The 20,439-nt window shown below is 48.2% G+C and overlaps 1 protein-coding gene across 7 annotated transcripts in view; it reads right to left on the bottom strand.

The window, feature by feature from the left end:
- Window positions 1-16,508, bottom strand: part of PPIP5K1 (diphosphoinositol pentakisphosphate kinase 1) — a 39,990-nt gene extending 23,482 nt beyond the window's left edge. For 5 of the 7 annotated variants that reach the window (XM_053988428.1, XM_053988431.1, XM_053988433.1 and 2 more), the window contains exons 1-21: window positions 16,276-16,508; window positions 15,819-15,993; window positions 15,141-15,336; window positions 14,957-15,047; window positions 13,875-13,960; window positions 13,486-13,640; window positions 12,362-12,463; window positions 11,917-12,078; window positions 10,633-10,754; window positions 10,090-10,191; window positions 9,349-9,435; window positions 8,834-8,909; window positions 8,230-8,339; window positions 7,096-7,181; window positions 6,587-6,715; window positions 4,525-4,646; window positions 3,718-3,900; window positions 2,724-2,865; window positions 1,858-2,081; window positions 841-968; window positions 254-368 (exon numbers count right to left, since the gene is read on the bottom strand). In XM_053988428.1, coding sequence (XP_053844403.1) covers window positions 254-368; window positions 841-968; window positions 1,858-2,081; window positions 2,724-2,865; window positions 3,718-3,900; window positions 4,525-4,646; window positions 6,587-6,715; window positions 7,096-7,181; window positions 8,230-8,339; window positions 8,834-8,909; window positions 9,349-9,435; window positions 10,090-10,191; window positions 10,633-10,754; window positions 11,917-12,078; window positions 12,362-12,463; window positions 13,486-13,640; window positions 13,875-13,960; window positions 14,957-15,047; window positions 15,141-15,336; window positions 15,819-15,965 — 2,565 coding nt within the window. In that variant the 5' untranslated portion in view covers window positions 15,966-15,993; window positions 16,276-16,508. The remainder of the gene's footprint in view (window positions 1-253; window positions 369-840; window positions 969-1,857; window positions 2,082-2,723; window positions 2,866-3,717; window positions 3,901-4,524; window positions 4,647-6,586; window positions 6,716-7,095; window positions 7,182-8,229; window positions 8,340-8,833; window positions 8,910-9,348; window positions 9,436-10,089; window positions 10,192-10,632; window positions 10,755-11,916; window positions 12,079-12,361; window positions 12,464-13,485; window positions 13,641-13,874; window positions 13,961-14,956; window positions 15,048-15,140; window positions 15,337-15,818; window positions 15,994-16,275) is intronic. The other 2 variants (XM_053988429.1, XM_053988435.1) reach the window with 1 other exon arrangement.
- Between the last annotated feature and the right edge of the window lie 3,931 nt (window positions 16,509-20,439).

Here is a 20,439-nt window from a genome sequence, read left to right as displayed (position 1 = left end):
ATCTTGGAGAAAACATGTCTCTGTGCAAGCAAGGGAGGCACTGAGGAAGAACAATCCTCCTACGTGCCAGAAAGGCAGGAAGCTGCAGCATGCAAACACAGCAGAGATGGAGCTGGCCAGATGCCACTGATGCACAGCATTCGTGGCAGAGCTGGCTTAAGGGGCAACCTACAAACATACACTGTCCACCCTGGAAAAGGCTACTGGAAAAAAGTAGGGAGGCTTACTCTGTGAGCATTGCTGGGACACTTACATCCAGTAGCCCCCCATAGCGGAAGATACTGAGCAGGGAGTGCACATGGCTCTCACTGGTGAAGTACAGCCGTGTTCGAACATGGCGACCTGGTGACAGAACTCCTCTTGAGTACCTAAACCAAAATCAGCCCACAGTTACTCATCTTCCAATGAATTGCCATCTATCACACATTATGGAATGACACAACCCCACACTGAGAAATGTCAAAGGCAGCAGGACAGGACAAACAATGAGACCACTGGGCACAGGAGCAACAAATTTTGTGGAATCCTAATGGAGACATATAGTAGGTGGCTCATCACTCTACACTGGCTCCCTGTGCAGGAAAATGCCTGGATGAGGCATCACCATCCAGCTACAATGGGTACAAGCCTTTGTGGCCCTGTGCTTCTGGTCAGCAGTCTCAATGTGCCTTCTCCATCTGCCTTCTAGCTCTGGGAGCACCAACATGCCTTCCTTCTGGAGGGCCCTTCAGTGTATGCTCAGTACCTCCTTCCACAACAGTACACTCTTCTGGCATGGGAACCACCCCCTGCTCCATAGCTGCCCTCCCCACTGCCAGCAGCATGCAGCACAAGCCTTACAATGGATGTAGTTTGTTGACAGACTCATCTTCATGAGTTCTCTGTAGGTCCAGCTGGATCTTTTTAATGAGAGGAAGACAAAAGCCAATAGCAATCTCCAGTTTCTCCTCCTTATTAATCCCATATTCCTGCAGGAACAAAACAACAGATACCCTGAGCCCTGGTTCTTTGCCACATCCTCACATAAAAGGCCACTTAACTTCAACAGCCCAGTCCGCAGCACCACTGGTTAAGCAAGGACAGGAAGAGAAATGTCACTCAACACTTTTCACTTTTGTTTTTTCCCATGTATTGCAGGGGGTAACAGAGGACTGAGACTCTTCCAAGAACCCCAGTTATGTCTGGACATGACTACCAGTATCCTTCAACAGCTGAGAGGTGCAAGGACCATGAGCAAATCTCAGATCTCATGACATGCAAACTTACACCCTGAGCTAGCATGAGCATTAAAGCAACAACTGCTATTGGCAAAGATAAAAACTGCAGTGCTACGCTGAAAACAGACAGACTGCACATCACCAGCAATGCTGAAAAAGTTTAGACCACTCTGCTCTACAGGGGCAGCTGGACCTTGCTAGTAGAAACTCATCCCATATAAATTAAACTTTGCTAGAAGCAACTCAACATTGGAAACTGAACAAGTTCTAGTTTGACAAGAATAACAAGCTTGTCAGAACTTTAACACAGAAATCTCCCTTCACTTCCACAACCCTACATGTGGAGAGCACATGTTGCTGTAGCACACACATGCAGATTGGAGCTGTGCTGTGATGCCCTACAACAAACACGGAAAAGCTACTGCATCGGCTGCTCATTACTCTGACCCTGCCAGAATCCTCAACCAGAAGCCCAGCCCTGTCACATTTCAAGTCATAAATGGTTTTGGCCTTATACTAACACTGAGACAGATCTACTGTGATAGGCTGCTTTAGCAGTTAATGTGCAAGAGAACTGAGACAAAACACAAAGGCAAAGGATCAGAAATTGGCGCCACAGGTATTGTCATACAGGCTATACCTGGGGTATGATCACATCTGCCAGGGCTTTGGAGAGCTTGAAGAGTTCAGTTGTGCCTTCCAGTTTCAGTGCACAGTTGTGCTGTACATCATACTTGATGCAGTCATATATATCAGGGATCTTGCTGATGTCATAGCGCCCATTCTTCATGCGGAAATCTCGCTCCAGCTTACTCCAGCGTTGCAGCATCAGCTCCAGAGTCTCACTGTGGTACAGCTGCAGGTCTAAAAAGCAGAGAACACCAAACCACATTCACATCCTAGAACCACAGAATCATAGAACCCTGGTTACTGCTGCGGAGACTTCAAGTGACAGCTGTGATTGACTTCTCCCAGCATGAAAGGGCTTCAATTCTTGTGTCACCCACAGAAATCCTAGTCTGGAAAAGCCACAGGAACTGTTGCAGGAGTTTTAACCTGCAGCAACAGGCTACTTCTGAAATGCTTTAGAAAAGTGAAACCATTTGCCTAGGTGCTCAGGTCTGCCATAGATCCTATGGCAGGCCCCCAAGATGCCTTTGTAAAACTTCTGCACTCTTACTAGGAAATGAGCAAATTGTGACTGAAAAACTTGCTGTTTACAGTCTCCAGAAAAGGCCTGAAAAAACAGAGGCATACCCCTCCAGGCGATACTGCTGCTGTTTATGTTTACTCTAAAGAAGATGCACATATAATTTCCTTTACATCACAGCTCTCTTTAACAGTAATTGAAAGTGGAGCCTTCCACATCAATAGCACAGACAGAATTACACTGTAATTTACCGTTTCTTTGCTACAGACAAACATAAGCCCTAGTGGTGTTTGGGAGTTCTGAAGATGTAACAATAAATTAATCTCTTCCAGACCCTTTCCAGTTCTGTTGCTCACCTGCAGATTTTGGGTCTTCCAGACGTTTTCGTATCTGGGAGGTGAGATTCTCAATCAGGGTGAACACCTGGTTACAGACCTCAACTGGGTTCTGGATAAAGGTCATGGAGTTGAGCAGAGAAGCACTGCCTGTAGGTGCTAGCTGAAAGAAGATTCCAGCAGACATGAGTTATTCTTCACAGAGGGGAAATGCAGAATGTCTGTCTTTTGCAGCCATACTGCTTTCTGACTTGGGACAAAAGCTGTGCTCCCAGCTGAGCACAATAAGCTGGCCTGCTCCTAGGAGTAGTCAGGCATGCCTTAAAATCTTCCTCAGGATCAAACTCAGAGGGAGCAAACAACTGCTCCCATCAGACCAGACCCCCCTCCACCTACAATATCCACTCTTGTCTCATTTTGCTTCTGTGCTTGAGCAAAAGGGCTTCATTTTAAGTAGTTCTCTGAGATGATAAATATGTTCCTTAAAGGATTCCAGTCCAGTAATCACATTTCAGAGCCTGGGAAAAACAGTATAGTGCTTTCACTGGTTGCTGTGCTGGATGCAGCCCATGCTCTCTACTCTGCAGCTATCAGAACCTGAAAGGACACACAACAATTTGTAACCAAAAGGCCTGTTCATATGTGCATAGAGCACGGATCTAGAATCCATTGAGGCACACTCCCTGCCCACACCAGCTGGGATTGTTCTGAGCAGCATGCAGGAGCTCTTTTAGCATACTCACAAGAACAAAATGAACTGGGAATTCTGAAGGGAGAGAAAGGCACCATGATCTTTCTTGAAGGGGATAGCAGAGCAACACTGAGGACTGTCACTCAAAGAAGGGCAAGGGCTATTAACCTGCACACTTCCATACATATTCTGTCATTTTGGCCAGAACTGATCTCAAACTAACCAAACCACTGTTCACATACCACACACTTCGCATCAAACCACTGCAGCAATGCTATTCTCCTTTCAGATACAGGGAGCAATGAAGCCACACTGGTACTTTACCTTTTCATAATCCTCTTCACAGAACTCAGCATCCTTCTGCATGATTTCATGCAGTCGCGCCTTCACTCTGTGCTGACAGCTGCTGAGGGAATCACTGTCACTGTCCAGCAGACCATTCATGTTGGCACTTTTCACCATCTGCACCAGGATGGGGGTCAGCTCTCCTTCCAGGGCCAGCAGACCCTAAAGCCACACCACACAGGACAAGATTTCAAGTCTGTGCAACCCAAGCAACAAAAATTCTGGTAGTTTCATAGCCAGAACTCAGGCAACTTAAGTGAAATCTCAACTGTCCTTGAAGGGCAGTTTTACAGCAACATCCCCTCCAGTCAGAGATGACTTTGGCATGGTTCTAGAGCAGTTCAATCTAAGGACAGCTCTGCCTGCAGTAGCCCCAGATTTGTCCAGGCAACTGTTGAGCAGGCTCAACTATCAAGAGGCTCAGTTTGCTTGAAAATGTTAATACAGTGAATGCTCCAAAGACCAGCTAAGGCCACCACAGGATTCCCCTTGGCTTTAGCTGCAAATGAACCTGTCTTCTCCTCAGTCTTCATCCCATAAATAACTCCTTCCTGACTGAGAGTCCTGTCCTGGACAGGACATTAAAGGTGACAGGTGTGTGTAGATACAGCAGATGTTCAGTACTGCCCCATAGACCTATTAGCACAGTGTACCCCAGTCCATCCAACAGAGAGGGGGAAGATCCTAAGAAAACTCCTTCCTCATCACCAGAGGTTCTCCTTTAGAACCAGCATATTTTAAGAGTAACAAAGCAGAACAAATGGATGCCCAAAAGAGAAGAAAGACCTTTGCAAAAGCTGCTGCTGTCATCTGAACTCTCCCCTCGTCCGAGGCGTAGATCTTGAGATCATGGCGGTAAGTGCTGTGCAGCCTGAGCAAGCCACAGCCAGGGAAACCAGCATAATCACCTGGAACCAAGGACAACTCAAAACTCATATTCTCACACCTGTAAAATTATCACCTGAATATACTGGTTTAGACAAACAAACTTTATTGTAGTAACAAAGTTATGTAGAGAATTAGTCACTTGCATAGGCAGCACTTATGCAGCTCCAAAATAGACAGTTCTAGCTATACACAAGGACTAGAAATGTAACAAAGTCTTTGCTTAACGTGAGAAAGTTCGTTTTGAGTTTAAAAATGAGCATTCACCAGCCAAGTCTGATGCTGCCCAAATTCTGCAGCAAATTCTACTGAACACCCTGTAGTAGTTCTGATAGCCTGAATACCCTGGTGCAGAATGAAGATGCACAAAAAAAAAATCACTTCCTTCTGCTTGTTTGAGTGCAGGTCCTGCAGCCCTCAGAACTGCAGGGAGGGTGGTTCAGCAGGGAAGTTTCCAAAGCAGATCCTGTACAGCTACAATTACCTCATGGCACAAATTGCCAGTTTATTTCGCATGTCTGAGTCAACCACAAGAGTCAGATCAGTAATGGAGGAAAGTAACTCATGAAGCTCGCGAGTCTGACCTCCAAAGACAGTGCAGTGGTCACTATTTGCTGCTACCTGGAATCCCAGGGCAATTCTGCACAGTACCCAGTCACATTGTGTGACAAGACAGGAACACTTCTCCCAGCTCGGAGCTCACAACTCAGAGAAACACCCTGACAGACAGGCACCAGCCAGAAGTCACATGTATGTCTTGGGAAAGCTGCCAGGCACCAAATGCTACCCAGGAACACAGTACTTCCCTGCAAAACAAGATCTCTTCCTCTGCATGAATGACCACATGGAGCAGAAGTCTACAAAGCTGTTGTTCAGAATGACTCTCATCTAAGCACGGGGGTCACTTCCCTGTAGGAAGTTATCAGGTTAGTTAAGCATTATTTCCCTTTGTGAATCCATGCTGACTACTCACAGTCACCTGCATCTATTCATGTGCCCAGGAATGATCTCCAGGATTAGCTGCTCCATTACCAGCTCAGAGACTGTGCTGAAGCTGACCTGGCTGCAGTATCCTGGGCCCTCCTTTTTGTCAGTTTTGAAGCTAGGAGCAACACTTCCTCTCCTGCAGTCCTCAGGCACCTCCCTCAATCCCCAGAGCCTTTCAAAGAGAATCCTTGCAGGGACACCTGCCTGCTCCCTTGGCACTGTGGGTGCAGCCCGTCAGGGCCCTTGAGTTCACGTATCTCCAGCTTGCTTAAGACCTGATTCTTTTCCACCAAAAGTAACTCTTTCTTATTCTAGAAGGAAATCTTCTCCAATCCAATTTAAATTTGCTTAATTAATTTGAAATGTAATTAATTAAATTGAATTAATTAAACTTACAAGTCAAAGACAAGCATATCCATTACTGGGCTCACTGGATCAATCCAGTATATTACTCCTGACTCAAAGGCAATCTCAGCATTTGGTATTTTTTCCCTATCAGCTCTTGTTGATTTATGTGCATGTTAGATGCTTTTTAGCATCTAACCCTGGTGCAGAAAATATGGAGAAGTTACCTCCCTATTCTCCTGTCTCAGGGCAGAATTATCTGTGTTCCAAGACAGATCTCTGTTCTCTACATTTGACCTTAATTCCTTTTTAACCATTAATAAATTTTGTATTTGCTGCATCAGAATGTACCCTATTAGAACCACATGTCTTTCTTGAATCCTGGCACATTATGTAAAGAAAGCTGCTGCGTTCCAAGACATACTGAAGTTTAACAGCAGACCTCTCGGGTCAGCTTAGGGATCTTTGGGTGCAAAACCCACCTGATTTTTTTATCCCTACCATGCGAACTCAAAAGAACAAAAACTAATCCCAGGGGCTGTATACAGCCACAGATGCCTGAGCAGCCCTCACCTGGACTGGGCAGCCTGGCAGCCATGGGGCAGGACCAGAGGTACCTGGCCAAACTCACCTTGGCCTCCAGGATACATGCAGCGAAAGGCCCGCCCCAGCTCCTCAGCCTGGACTCTTCCTGCTGGGGTCAGCTCTCCACCCCACTTAAGCACCAGGAGAAGGGAGGGGGAGGACTCTCGGCGAGCTTCTAGGAGACAAACAGGTATTCACCACATCAGAGCTCATATCTGAGCTCGCAGAGGGAGAGGACGGGAGGAAGAAGAGTTTGTCATCAGCACTTTGCAGAGTGCTCTCAACACAAGCCTGACCCAAACTCCCCATGAAACAAATCAGCAAGTAGGAAATTCAGAGTCACTACTTTTTGAAGGTATAGGCTGACATTCACAAAACTGAAGTGCAAGCCCTGTTGAGCCAGCCTGGGTGTACTGGCATCCCTCCAATCCTTCCTATGATGTGAGCAAAGATAAGATACGAGTCACCAATTCTGCTTGCATGTCCAGAGGCTTATACAGGTAGGGTAGCTGCACTCACACCTGAACTCTGAGCTTAAAGATCAGGTTTCTTTACCTTCATCTTCACTTGCAGCTTTTGGATGTCCATGAGGCAGATAGGTCAACTGAACTTTACGGTTAATGCCAGAAAAATGTCCATACCTGTCACAAGGGATGGAGAAAAAAAAAACTGAAACAAATCACTCCACAACTCCACCCAACCTTTGCCCCGAGGCCCCCAGGCAGTATACAGCAGAAGTACAGCACAAGCAAGAGAGTTTCTGCTACAACACCCACAGCCATGGAACATGACTTTTGTCATCTCCCTGTGACCCAGCATAGACCCCCACAAAAAGCCAAACAGCTCCCTCAAACAAAATTCAAAGATCCATTCCCTTGCTCTTCTACCAAGAGCACTCCACGCTGTCATTCCTCACTAGGACTTTATCTACATCTTTAACAAGTGGATTAATGAGATCACAGAAAAAACCACTCTGACGGATGCTTTGAGGATAACCATGTTTCCGATGAGCAGCAAGAGCAGAGGAGGAAGTCACAGCAAAAAGTCCTCCTCTGTGCTCCAGAGACATGGCCTGAACACAGATGGTGGCTCTGTGTGCCATAGCTAGCTGCAGTCCTCAGAGGAACCCTGTTTTGTTTAGAAGTTGTCAATACCACCTTATTTTCATTTTGACTGTACAAAACCTCAGAGGACACAAACATCTTTTCATGCTTTCCGAGCTCCTTTTTGCTAAACTTTTGGCACTAGGACAACTTTATTTAAAACAAGTTTTATTCCAATTATATCAAAATGCTTCATATCAACATGGCCCTTCCAGGACCCCAGTTCCTCTCCTGCAGCCAAGAAAGCTCAGTTTTGTCTCAAGTTCTTTAGCCAAACACCAGACACACTTGGGACAAGGATTAGCAGGGTTTTGATGTCAAGGAGAAAAAGTGAGGGCACTTGGGTGCTATAGTCTAGTTGAGGTGTTAGGGCATAGGTTGGACTTGATGATCTTGGAGGTCTCTTCCAACCTCATTGTTCTGTGACTCTGTGATTCTATGGTGCCTTTCATGTACAGCTACTAACAGGGGACAGAGGAGACCCCAATCTCTGGGTACCAGCTGGCCAGGACACCAGCAGCACAGCTGGTTTCCATATCACATGCTCTGAGGCAAACCCACAGTGCCCCGAGATAGGGATGCTTACATCTCCAAGACACTCTTCAGCTGTTCCAGTTTGGATTTCCTCTCCTCAATTTCACAATCACTGTGGGTTCCCAGCTCCACCACAAGCTCCCGTGCAATGTCTAGCACTTCCTGTTGGAAAGCAGAGAGCAATTGTTCCTCAGACTCACCAGTGTACTCCTGCAAGGCCTCTTAACACCTTCACCCAGAATCAGGTCCATGCAGAGACTCCTCAGAGGCATGTCATTTCATACGACACAGCTCAGGCAGGACAAACTTTCACACTGCAGTCTGCTTCATCCCCATGCTGTACTACAGCCCTGTTGAGAACCAAGCAGGTACCTCCAATTGCCCCACTCCCTAGCACGGACCCATCTGTCACCAGAGGCAACCACAGCTGGTGGGCAAGCCGCATCAGGTCATGTCCATCCTACAGTGTGCGCATCAGGCAGCGGAAGTTTCCGTTCTGCTTTCCTGCTGCCACCCAGCTGAGTCTGAGACAGAGAGCATCTGTGTGACAGACTGTTGCCCTTTTGGAGGTTTGCACCCTCCCAAAGAATTGCCTTACACCAGGATCTGTATTACCTGCATATCCCACCCAGTAACCCCAGAATGGACTTCCTCACCTGTAGCTGCTCTGGTTTCTTCAGCTTCAACTTCCCTGTCTTGTAACCATCATATTTCTCAAATAATTCAAAGAACCTGAACAGACAAGAAAGAATGCTGATCCATTTTCTGCTGTTTCAATAATACAAGGAGGGTCATTCCTACATGTGCATTTAGTCTCTATTCTTCAGGGAGAATAAGCAGGCTGCTAGCTCTTCCTTGTGTGTCAAAAATTCTGAAAAACAAGTGTTTTTCAAAATACAACCAGTAAGCAGATACTAGCTTTCCATTTAGTGGGGCACTTCCCTTTTCAGCACCTACCACACCTTCACTTTCCCTTCCAGTGTTCACACAGAAGGTGTCAGGATCCTTGTGGGGAAAGGAGGCTCTCTCAACTGGTCAGAAAGCATTTGCTTGGATGGGCCAGGAAAAATATTGCCTCCTAGGCACTCAGCCCTCTGCTCCTGCTTCTAGTTTAGAGAATAGGCCCTCATCCCTTCCCAAAAGCACAGCACCTTTTTCCCTTGGCTCTTACCGGGGATGTTTCACTTCCATCTTCATCTTCTGCTTTGGGGTGCGATCTCCATGACGGATGACTGCAATAACACAGCGAAGTTCCATCCTGGGGAAACACGAGATAAAGATGACAAATGTGCCCTTACACTCCAGAACTACACTAGGAAGTAGCTTCCCATTGTTCTTTCAGTTCCATTCTTCTGACAGCAGGGGTAGAATTTCTCCCAGACTAAACCAGACACAAGTGTCACAGCTGCAGAGGGAGTCAGAGCTCTGCAGACACTACTAAGTTGAGCGGCTTCATACCAGTGTACAAGTGTGCTGAGGATCAGAAACAAACTTTTGCCTTTGATCTTCTAGCCTTATGTGCTAGAAAACTAGTAAGGCCAAAGGTATCAAATGAGGGGCTGCCAAGCATATGGGTAATTATGAATATTTCAGCTAAGTGTTTCCATATATTTCACTGGTAGCTCAACATGCACTTTCTCCATGTAGCAGCCAGCTACAGCATCTGTTCTGATTTGTTTCCTGTCCTGATGAAGAATTTGGACCTCTGAAAGCCATGTAAGCAGTTTCTGTAATTTCTTCAGTTACTGCTCATCTGCATTCATCAAACCTACAAATTTCAGGGTTGCAAGCAGCACAGCAGCTGGAGGATGCCATGCTGTTAGTGGTGTCAGGCCCTTGGACAGGGTTTTTCACACTTTGTCCCTCATGCAGTCATCACTGGCATCCTTTTGAGAAGATGGCAGGTACTCACATGGTGCCTGAAGTTGTGGGGACAATGGGGATGTCTTCTGCCTCTGTTGGGATGGACCAGGGGATATGAAACTGGGGAGCCAACTCCCTCATGATTATATTTCTGGAAGAAATCAAAATACAACACTCACAAGAAAATCCATTCCCTTGGTTCTCCACCTCCTCCTTAGCAGTCCTGCTGAAAGATGTGAAGAGAGCCTCACTTTCATTGCAGAGACACCTATCACACTGTGGGCTAGTTAGGGCACCCCAAAGGGGTACCAGTTTCCCTCACATTACCAACACCACAACTGGGCTTAGCACACAATGAAAAGTCCTGGAAGATACATCTAGCTGTAGACAAAGACAGCTAATGTCAGTGCAGGCAGGAGCTCCAGGGCTTGAAAATAACCCATTCCTCCAACAGCCAAGCTTTCACCTGCTGAGCAAATGACTCACATGAACCACTTGCAGACTTCTCTGACATACTGACCAAGACTTCACGTTTCATTTTACTTTGCAATGAGTTACCTTACCACCTTATCAAAACTCAGACTGTTCATACCCAAGGATTTTGGCACAGTCATCATAATACTTCATGGAATTCTTCACAAAGCTGAAGCCGTTCACATCACAAACAAAGGAGTGGCCGTTGGCCCGCAGGAGGTCGAACCCACACACGGTTTGCTGCAGGAGGAAGCAGAGGATATGGGAATTAGGCACACAGGAAGGAAGCAGTGGGGGACAGCAGCGACCCTGCCAGCGGGGCATACACAGACCCAGCCAACACTGCCCAGTTCAGCCCTGCTGATGCTGCAGCCATCCCCCCCTCCATGCCCACCTCACAAGCCTAGAACAAGTGTGAAGACACACCATTAGTCAGACCTTTAACCCCTTACTGCTGAACCAAAGGCCCTAACTACCAGCCCCCAGATGAAGCCACCACAGCCAACCCCTGACTTCCCAGAGCTCTAAAGACCTGAAACAGAGCAGCTCCTGGATATCCTACTCTTCCTTTCCAATCCAATAATTTTGAACCAGACTGACAAGCACGGACAAGAACTGCTGCAGGCAAAGACACCCATCACTAAATGGAAAAGGCTACAAGGTAGAAAAGAGACCAAATCTGCATCAGCCCAACTGCATGGGGTGCCAGTTGCAGTGGAGCAGGAACAAGGAGTCCAGTGCTTCTTCCACTGACACTGCTGAACATGTCATAGAACCATACCTAGACTCTTACTCACTCTAGCCAACTGTAAAATAAAATATGAATTTGCACCAGAGTCATATTTTAAAAACCCAAGAACTTAAAAAAACAAAACCAGACAAAAAGCCTAAACAAACAACAAAAAAACAAACACAAGTACCAAAATACACAACGAAAAAGAAAAAAAACAAACAAAAAAAAAAAAAAAAACAACACAAAAAACAAAAACAAAAAAAAAAACCACAAAAAAAAAAACCAAAAAAAAAAACCAAAAAAAAAAAAAAAAAAAAAAAACACAAGAAAGTAAGACTACATTTTCCACATAAACAAAAGCAGGAAATAGTCAAGACAGGATGAGCACAGGTCAGATAGAGAGCAGCATGCTCAGGATCCAGCATTAAATGCTCAGATGTATGTGGGACACCAGGCACCTACCAGCCCAGAGGGCAATTGCTGCAGGCGTTCTTGCCTTCCCAGTCACCTCTGCCCAGCAAAGTGCCACAGCCACCAGGACCAACAACTGGCATTAGGCATGGAGGACTGCCATGCCTGAGACAAGCCAGGATGACAAGTTTTAACACCAACTCTGACACATATCAGACATTTGTGGAGTCCTGCTTGCACAGGAAAAAAAATACAGACCTTAAAGGCTACGCAGACTTTACGGGCAACGAGTTTCTCCATGGCAGTCAGCATGACTGGGTAACGAATTTCCTTCCCTTCACTGTCCCGTTCCACCTTCCCGTCCAAAGCAGGGGATTTGCGAGCCTCTGCATGGGCATAGTCCGGCCCAACAGTGTACACCTGGAATTAGAGCGAGTACACCTGACATAGCCACCAAGGCTAACTGCAGCTTCCAGAAGGTATTTCTGCTGCAGACACAGAAAAGAAGATGAGATGGTGTCACACATTCCTCCTGGTGTGATCTACAGAGCATCCGCTCCCCACTTTGGGGCTGAAACTGCGCAGTCAGCACCTCAAAGCTTAAAGGCACATTCCAGAGCCTAAGTAGGACTAAGCAGAACTGCTGAACCTTCAGCTCCCCCAGGCCTGACAAAGGAAGGCACCATTCCAGGTTTTTCCTCACCTTTACATCAGTGCCATCCGTAGGCATGAACTCCTCATAAATATAGGAGCCCGTCTTCCTCACACTGCTCTCTGGGGAGTACACACTGCTCCGGCTGCCAATCTGAAAGCACAGAATAAACACCTCAGGAAAGACCACAGGGATCCTTTTCTTAGATGGAAGCAGAAAAGCAGAAGTTTCATCCCATATGTAGAGAATTTTAGCAAACTTAATGGATTAGCATCTCAGGCCCCCCAGATGTTGCAGCACACTTATTTATGGAGGACAAAAGAGACCAAAATGTAGGCAGCAGGTATGTAATTTTCCAGGCTTTAAAGAGGAGAAAAGTTATTATAGACCATTAATTTGTCTCCAATCACTTCAAGGATATGGAACAAAAAAAAGTGAACAAAGACCTACAAAGTAAGGAGCCTAACTAATACGCAAATAAAAATAAAATATGACAGGTGATAATCCAACCAATTTCATTTCCTTCTAGGACCATGATTGATTTTATCGACATCGAGGATGACATTGTTTCAATTTTTAGTAAAACTTTGGATATAACCTCAAGAGGCTTAGTAAGACTTTGGATATAACCTCAAGAGGCATACCTGTATCTTACCTAAGGGAACAATCATTTTAGGATTATTCATGCCAGATGTGTAACTGATTGGAAAAAAGATGTATCACAGCTATAACTGTTCACTGGCAAAGTGGGGGAAGCGAGTAAGGGCAGATTTCCTGTGGAATCTAGGAATAAATACTGCTTTTATCACGTGTGCAAGCTGCACTAAATGGGAAGGGCAAGAATTATGTTAAATGGCAGGAATCTAGGTTTTTTGAAAAACTTATCTTGATAAACCCAGGAGAAATCAGCATGCAATTCAGAAAGGGACACAGTGCTCCATGACTGCAGGATAAAGGTCACCAAGAGGATGGGGAAGGTGAAGTCACCACTACCACTAAAATACGTCCTTCTGTGGTTCCCAGGTAGATGCGGTTGGACTAAATGTTCTAAGAAGGTCTAAATTCCCCTACACAAAACTTTCCTTTCCCCTTCACCTGCCCCGACACTCCTTCCTGAGGCCACATGGGTCTCAGATCTGTTGGTTCCAACACCAGCTCTGGAGAGCCCTCCTCACCTTACGGAAGAGCCGCTGGCTGCCCCCTCCTGCTGATGTCGGGTAGTAAATGTACACGTTGTGGTCTTCAGCACTGACTGGCTTCTCCACAAAGGGCTTTGGGAACACAGCCCCGTTTACCTCCACATGGTCCTCTCCTTCCACCAAGTTGCACTCTGAAGACAGAGCACAGCAGCAGCACATCAGGAAAGGTGAGACAGTTCTAGTGAAGAGCCACAGCCCCTCCCAGGCCATCAGTTTGTTTTGCTTCTGGGACCTTTGCCCACCAAAAAACCCAAGAGACTAATGAGTCAGGCTTCTTTAAGGTGCCTGCCAGTATCTGTCCTCTGCAGACTATCTTAAATAGCAGAGCCTGGGGAAATGGCTTTCAGTAGAAGTTGGACACTGACCTTCTGGTCTGTCAGGATCTCGATTGAGCACAGCATAGCGGGGCAGGTCTATTCCCTCTTCTTGAAGGATCCGATACACTTCACGCCTGTAGAGGACAGAAGCAGTGTCAGAAGAGTTTAGAAGGTCCTCAGTACACACCAAGGGAAAGACTTCACTCCCACTGATGAAGAACACAGTCAGATGAACACAAAAAAGCATCAAGACAGACTGCAGGTACTTCTCAGCATATGCCCTCTGGACGAGTCCTGCAGGCTATAGAGTTTGTCTCAGTCCTGCTCTGGACACAGGTGCCCCAGAGTAAATATCTACCCGGCCTAAGCATGGACGCTCAATTATTAGCATGTACCCAAAGCACAGCAGCACATCCAGTACATACCACCTGCCCAGAGCCGCCCTCTTGGAGAGTGTCCTGTCATGCCAAGCTGTCCAGTGCCCAGGCCTGGCAGAAGCGGCAGGAGCCTTCTTTCATCTTGTGTCAAGGGGCAAACCCCAGTTCTTTCACTAGTTACACCCTGGGATGCCTGCCAGCACCCACATAACACTGCTCACCACCACAAAGAAAGGGCAGGAGGTTTAGGATCTGTTAGGAGCCCTACTCACACACAGCCAAAGCAGCCTGGGTATAAGGGCTCAAGTATGTGGCTGGTGGTGGCCTCTACCAACAGATGACTGAGAAACCTCATGTGTCTGACCAACACAGGTTCCACAGATTCTGACCCAGCCTTGCTCCCAGTTCCTGACCCAGAGCCCCATCTCACCACTTGGTTCTCCTGATTAGAGACTCGTCTTTTTGCTTTAGTCATGGCAGCCTTGTTCTGTGAGAACTCTTCCACTCCCTACATCCCAACCACTCCTTACAAGATATTTACACCAGAAAAGAAAGCATGATTTTACATGGTCTCAATGGTTCTACCCTCAAAGCCATTCCCCTCCATGCTTTGGAGAAACCCCAAAAAGCCACTGCTGAGGTCCCCTTCCTCCTCATCTCACTCCTTTGTGACCAGAAAAATTAAGATTCCACAGCATGCTGAGAAGAATCAGAGGAAGAGGGAAGGGGCTTTAGCAGCTCACAGACACCCACCTGTCCTGGATGTAATACTGCATATCAAGGTCGTTGATCAGAAACGGTTTGCACAGCTTGGCATAAGCAACTGCCTTATCCAGGGGGAATCCTGAAATACAGGGTGAGGACAGAGGGGAAGGCTGAAAGGAAACTCCCTTGCCCACAAGCTCAAGCAGGCTAAGGACTGCTACAGATGTGTTACCTTTGGAGTGGAAGGATATCAGGCAGTCACAAGAGGGCCAGTTTTCCACCGGTTCGTTCAGAATAACATCTTCCCCCATGATCACCACTGTGATGTACTCAAACTTGCACAGACGTTCCAGAATCTGTGTCATGGGCTTTGACTTGGACTTTTTGGTCATGGCACAGATTCCCACCACGATCTGCCGCTCTGGAGGCTGACAGAGGGGAAGACAGAGGTCAGTTTAGTAGCATTTAATATAACACTGAATAGGGGCCAAAAGCAGTCAGGAGGTGGAGATCATTTTTTCTGCATCCTGTTCCTGAAGGTTACAGAAAAAATGAATGTTTTCTCTCTGCACAGACACCTTTGCCCTTTTCACAGGTGCCAGAGTTTTCCCCAAAAATTTCCCTGGTGAAACAAAGATTTACAGGAGTGTCAGGTCAAGTCTCCAGAACAAAGAAATACACTATTTTTCCCGAATCAGACCTGCAAGCAAAGAAGCTGGATTTCCTGAGGCAGTGAGTACGGCAGCATGACGTAATGTGTCCTGTCATAAATGCCACTGCTGTGTCCCATGGCTGTGCCACACAGCGTGGTGCTGTGTCCCCTGCAGTCCCAGCAGTAATCATGCAAAACCTGGCTGAGACCCAGGATTCTGTATAGGTGCTCCAGCCCAGAATGCTGGGACCTCCTTACCGACTCCTCCTCTTCATCATCTTCAAAGAAATCAGTTTCATCCGTCTTCATGTTTGATCCCAGAAATTCTGTCTCATCATCTCTGGAACCGACAACAAACCTGGGAGCAGAGTTCTCTCCCTCACTGGGGGTCGTCAGGGACGACATTGCAGCCTTGCTGGCCGACCATCCCGCTCTGGAATTACAGTGTGCAAAAGGGAGAGAGGTCAATGCAGGGTGATGCCAGGGCCAGCTGCATGATGGAAGCAAATGGTGGTGGGGAGGGCAGGGACTGTTCTGGCATGAGGGAACCCAGGGACAGTGCTGCCCAGCACAAAAAGAGGGAACAGGAAGACACTCTCAGTGTGGGAGGGGATCTGGAATTCTGGATAATTTTAGATAAGCAGTTCCATTTTGCAATTAACCCCCTTGCACTGGGAAGGTGTCACCACCAGCACTGAAATCATGTAACCCTTACAGTGATGCATGTCCAACTGCTGCCTAAATCATGGACAGGGACAGGGGACACTCTTGCAGACTCATATGCCCAACAACATCAACTGGGACTCCAGAAGTCAGGATAAAGCTCAGGTCAGTGACAGTGATTTTCCAATTGCCAATTTTCATCCTTTCAGCTCAAGAAGACCTACAGTAACAGAGAGAACAGTTTGAGAGGAGCAGGAGTTTGCAGGGAGGAGGAAAAACAAGTGAAAACTCTATGGCAGGGAAAGAGGACACAGAGGGAGCATCAGCAACATTTTGGGTTGCAGGTCCGGATGTCTGGGTTTGCAAACTGGCATAGAATCACGGAATACACCAAGTTGGAAGGGATCCATCAAGATTTGAGTCCAGTTCCTGGCCCTGTTCACACATCCCAAGAACCCCACCATGTGCCTGAGAGCATTGTCCACAGGCTTCTTGAACTTAGACAGGCTGCTGCGACCAGTGCAGAGTGGAACAATCACCTCCTCTGCCAGCTGCTGAATATATGCTATGAGTTAGAAATGCCAGTAAAGGAGTATGTCCTCCACTGTCACCTACAAGAGCAGCACTGCCTGCCTCAGAGGGGACAGAGTCTGAACACACCATTCAGCTGACCTGTACCTGCCAAGGACACAGCTGTTCACCGTTGACCTAAGCTCCACCCACAGCGTCAAGCAGGTATCTTTCACTGTGCTTTTCTTTATTATAAAGTAGCCAAAACATTCCTCCTGCATAAGGATCCACTGCTGGATCCACTGGGGGAGCAGACATCAACCCCACAAAAACCACACAGGGGGCACAGCAAGCCTGGACTTTGTACATATCACACCAAGGATGATCTCCTCCATCTTAGTCCCATGCACCGAGCCCAGTGCTGCTGCTGCCACAAAATCCTCAAAGCACAGCACACATCTGGCACTGAAATTCAGTCAGCACGAGTCAGAGCTGATACTCACCATCAGTGCTTGCTGCTAGTGGGAGGAACAGTGCTGGAGGATCAGGCTGTAGAGGTATTTACTGTGCACTCCACATAGCCCTGCTATCTCCAGAGGAGGGCAAGAGTTGCATTCCCAACATACTCAGGAACCATTTTCATGCCTGTGTCCTGCTGCCTCAGCACATCAGTGCAGAATGAGCCCTTAGCAGGTACACTATCAGCTTGATGGCTGATGATTTAATGAAGTGAAGCAAATCATGCAAAAGGAGGAGGAGGGTTATTTTCTCCAATCCCTTACTCTTCCCTCCCTCCTGGAAAAAAAACAGATCAAGCAGCAGGAAAACCTTTGCCCTAAGAACTCAGAAAGCAACAACTTCTCTATATTCCTCCTCCTATCCCAGAGAAAAAGCCTCTTCCTTGCTCTATAGCTCTGTTTCAAGGCCATGACACACCATAGTCACATCAGGTAAAAACTCAGAGCCTCACTGAAGCTGACAGCCACTGATAGCACAGGCCTGCCCATGATGTTAATAAGGAAAGCCTCATGATTTCAGGTGTGGGGGGAGGGTTAACCAGAACCTTTTTCTAGCATTCTTAAAAGCAGATTCCTTACCGTAGACTTATACCAAGCAACTACAGACTCTTGATGAAACAGAACTTTTAGCTACAGGCATAACTAAGGCATTAAAAACTCAGACTGTTGCTCTTAAATGGACACAGGCAAGTGGAGTTCTATTCTGGTATCTAAGGACAGTGACAGGAAGTTTGCCCACCACACCTGAGCCAGCTCTAGTGTTGAACTGACACAGGGCTCATATGCCAGCAGGGTGGCAATTGCCATCATGGAACCCTTACAGGTTCCTGCACAGCACACAGCCCACACTTTTCACACCAACCATAGCATGCTGGTGGTTCTGTCCCCGCTGTCTGCTGAGCTAACTGCTCATGGAAGCCACACATTTCAGCCAGTTACAGTCACTGAGAGTGCTATGGGCCTCAGCTCTCACTAATCACTGCAAGAAAATTCAGTGTTGAGTTAATGCTGCTGACTGTGTCATCCAAGGGAGACAAGAGCACTAATGCGGCTCTGGCAAATACACACAAAAGGTAAAGATGATTCTGGCTTTGAGTCAGAATATCCGGGCTTGGTAGTCCTGTCACAGATACAGGAGGAGTACATGCCAGCCGCTGCAGCTGAAGACTTTCCTGCTGCACTTCCAAGAAGGGAAGCTGTGATCTGCTGCACAGTCATACCAAAGGTTACCAAAATTACTCAATCAGCAGTCCAAATCTGCTGACACACAACCCTATATGGAGCCACAGACCTTACCTCTGATGGCCTGGGACTGTTTCAGCTCCCTAGGTTGCCCTGTATTAGAGATAAGAAACGATACAGAAAATTGTTTTCCTGTTCCCCAGCATATCATTCTGGTGCTGTTCAGATAAGGCTGCTCACAAAGTAAAGAAATTCTTCCTGCCCTGCTTCTGAGGTACCAGACATTTAAGGTGTGAAGGTGTGATTAGGTCTTGTATTAAGTTTGTACTCAGCGTGGCATTAACCAACCAAAGAGTGGGCTTGCACGTCAGGGTTTTGTTTCATTTCAGGTTTTAAACAAAAGGTGCAGATGCAGTCTCTGTAGTGCTGGGCTGACTGACAGGAACATGACTTATCATATTGTCAGTGGCAGGAATTTGGGATTACCCTGGCAAGCAGAAAGCCAGCAAGCGTGATCCAACTTAGAGACCCACAGCCTAGCCAAGCCAGGTCAAGTACATGCAGGATCATGACTTCTAAAAATACACATAGCTGGCATTTTAAAACACTTATGCTGGCAATGTCTTGTAGAAATGCCTGAAAATACTGATGGCCTTACAACCAACCAACCAACCAACCAGTCCAAAAAAAACCAACCCTGAAAGCTTAGGCCCTGAGCAGTGAAGGACCTTTGCATGCATGACCACTAACACACTTCTGCATGACCAGTGACACACGGAGAGTTACTTCCACTGTTACAAGGGCTGTTTGCATTAAGGTTAATTCCATACTTTAAAATGGCGAAAGCTGTGCTCATATCGTGGGCACTTAATTCTTCAGAAGAGAACCATCACCTATTCTAGGGTTAATAATTAAAACTATTTGGACACGGTGTATCAGAGAAATCCCTCTGTTCTGGTAACACAGGCATTCAAGGCGTTCACAGCCAGGAAGCTGAAGTCAAGTTCAGTCGATCCAAGCGGCGCCTTCAGGCCGGCGGAACACAGCGAGAGCCGCAAAGGCGGAGGGCGGAGCGGAGCATCGAGGCGATCCCTCCGTTTGCCCCGCACACCGAGCAGGGCGTGCCGCGCACAGCGGCGAGACCCGAACGTGTCTTACATTGCTTATAACGAAATATTTAATCAGACTCGTGAGACCTCTGTAAAGCGTGAAACTCCTCAGCACCGGGAACTCCTCCGACACGGTGGCTGCCACTGAGGGTTTACTGCGGGAGGCCGCTGCCGCTCTACCCCGCGCACACCGTGGCGGCTTCACAAACACCGGCCTGCCAGGCTTGGGAGAGACAGCGGCCCCGGAGAGCGGGGCAGAGGCACAGGCAGAGGCCAGGACAGGGCCGGGAGAGCGGCGCGACCTCAAGCAGCCCCGCAAAGGGCGAGCCGCCGCTGTCCGGAGAGCGGGCAGCACGGCACCGCGCCGGCACGCACAGGCCCCGAGCGGCCTGGACGAGCCTCGCCCGCCGCTGCGCCCGAGTCGGGCGGAGCTCCGGCGCCGCGGGAGGCCGGACCCCGGGCCCGGCAGGCACAGGCGAGTGGCGGCGGCGGCGAGCCGCGGGAGCGGCACGGGACCGGGTCGCGCCTCGCCGTAGCGCCGCCGCTGCCGTCCATCCGGCGCTCCCAGACAGCCGCCGACTAACAGGGCCCGGCAGCGGCGCGATCGGCCGCCCTACCCCTCCCCGACTTGCGCTTCTCTTCGCTTCCCGACCCGGCCCCGGCCCCGGCCCCGGCCCTGGCCCCTCGGCCGCCCCTGCCCCCTCCGGCGGCAGCAGGGGGCGCCACGCCAGGCGCCGCCATTTCGCTGCGCTCACCTGCGGCCTCCGAGCGCACCCTGCGCTGCGGGCGCTGCCGCCGGCCAATCAGCGTCTGCTGACGGCCGTAGGCAGCCAATTGGCGCGGAGGAGGCGGGCCGGCCGGGCCGCGAGCGGGCGCGGCACGGCGGCCCCTGGCGGC

This window comes from Vidua macroura, chromosome 12, assembly GCF_024509145.1.
Source record: "Vidua macroura isolate BioBank_ID:100142 chromosome 12, ASM2450914v1, whole genome shotgun sequence".
Lineage (NCBI taxonomy): Eukaryota > Metazoa > Chordata > Aves > Passeriformes > Viduidae > Vidua > Vidua macroura.
Note: the sequence above shows the minus strand (reverse complement) of the source record. Positions and strands in the feature narration are given on the sequence as shown.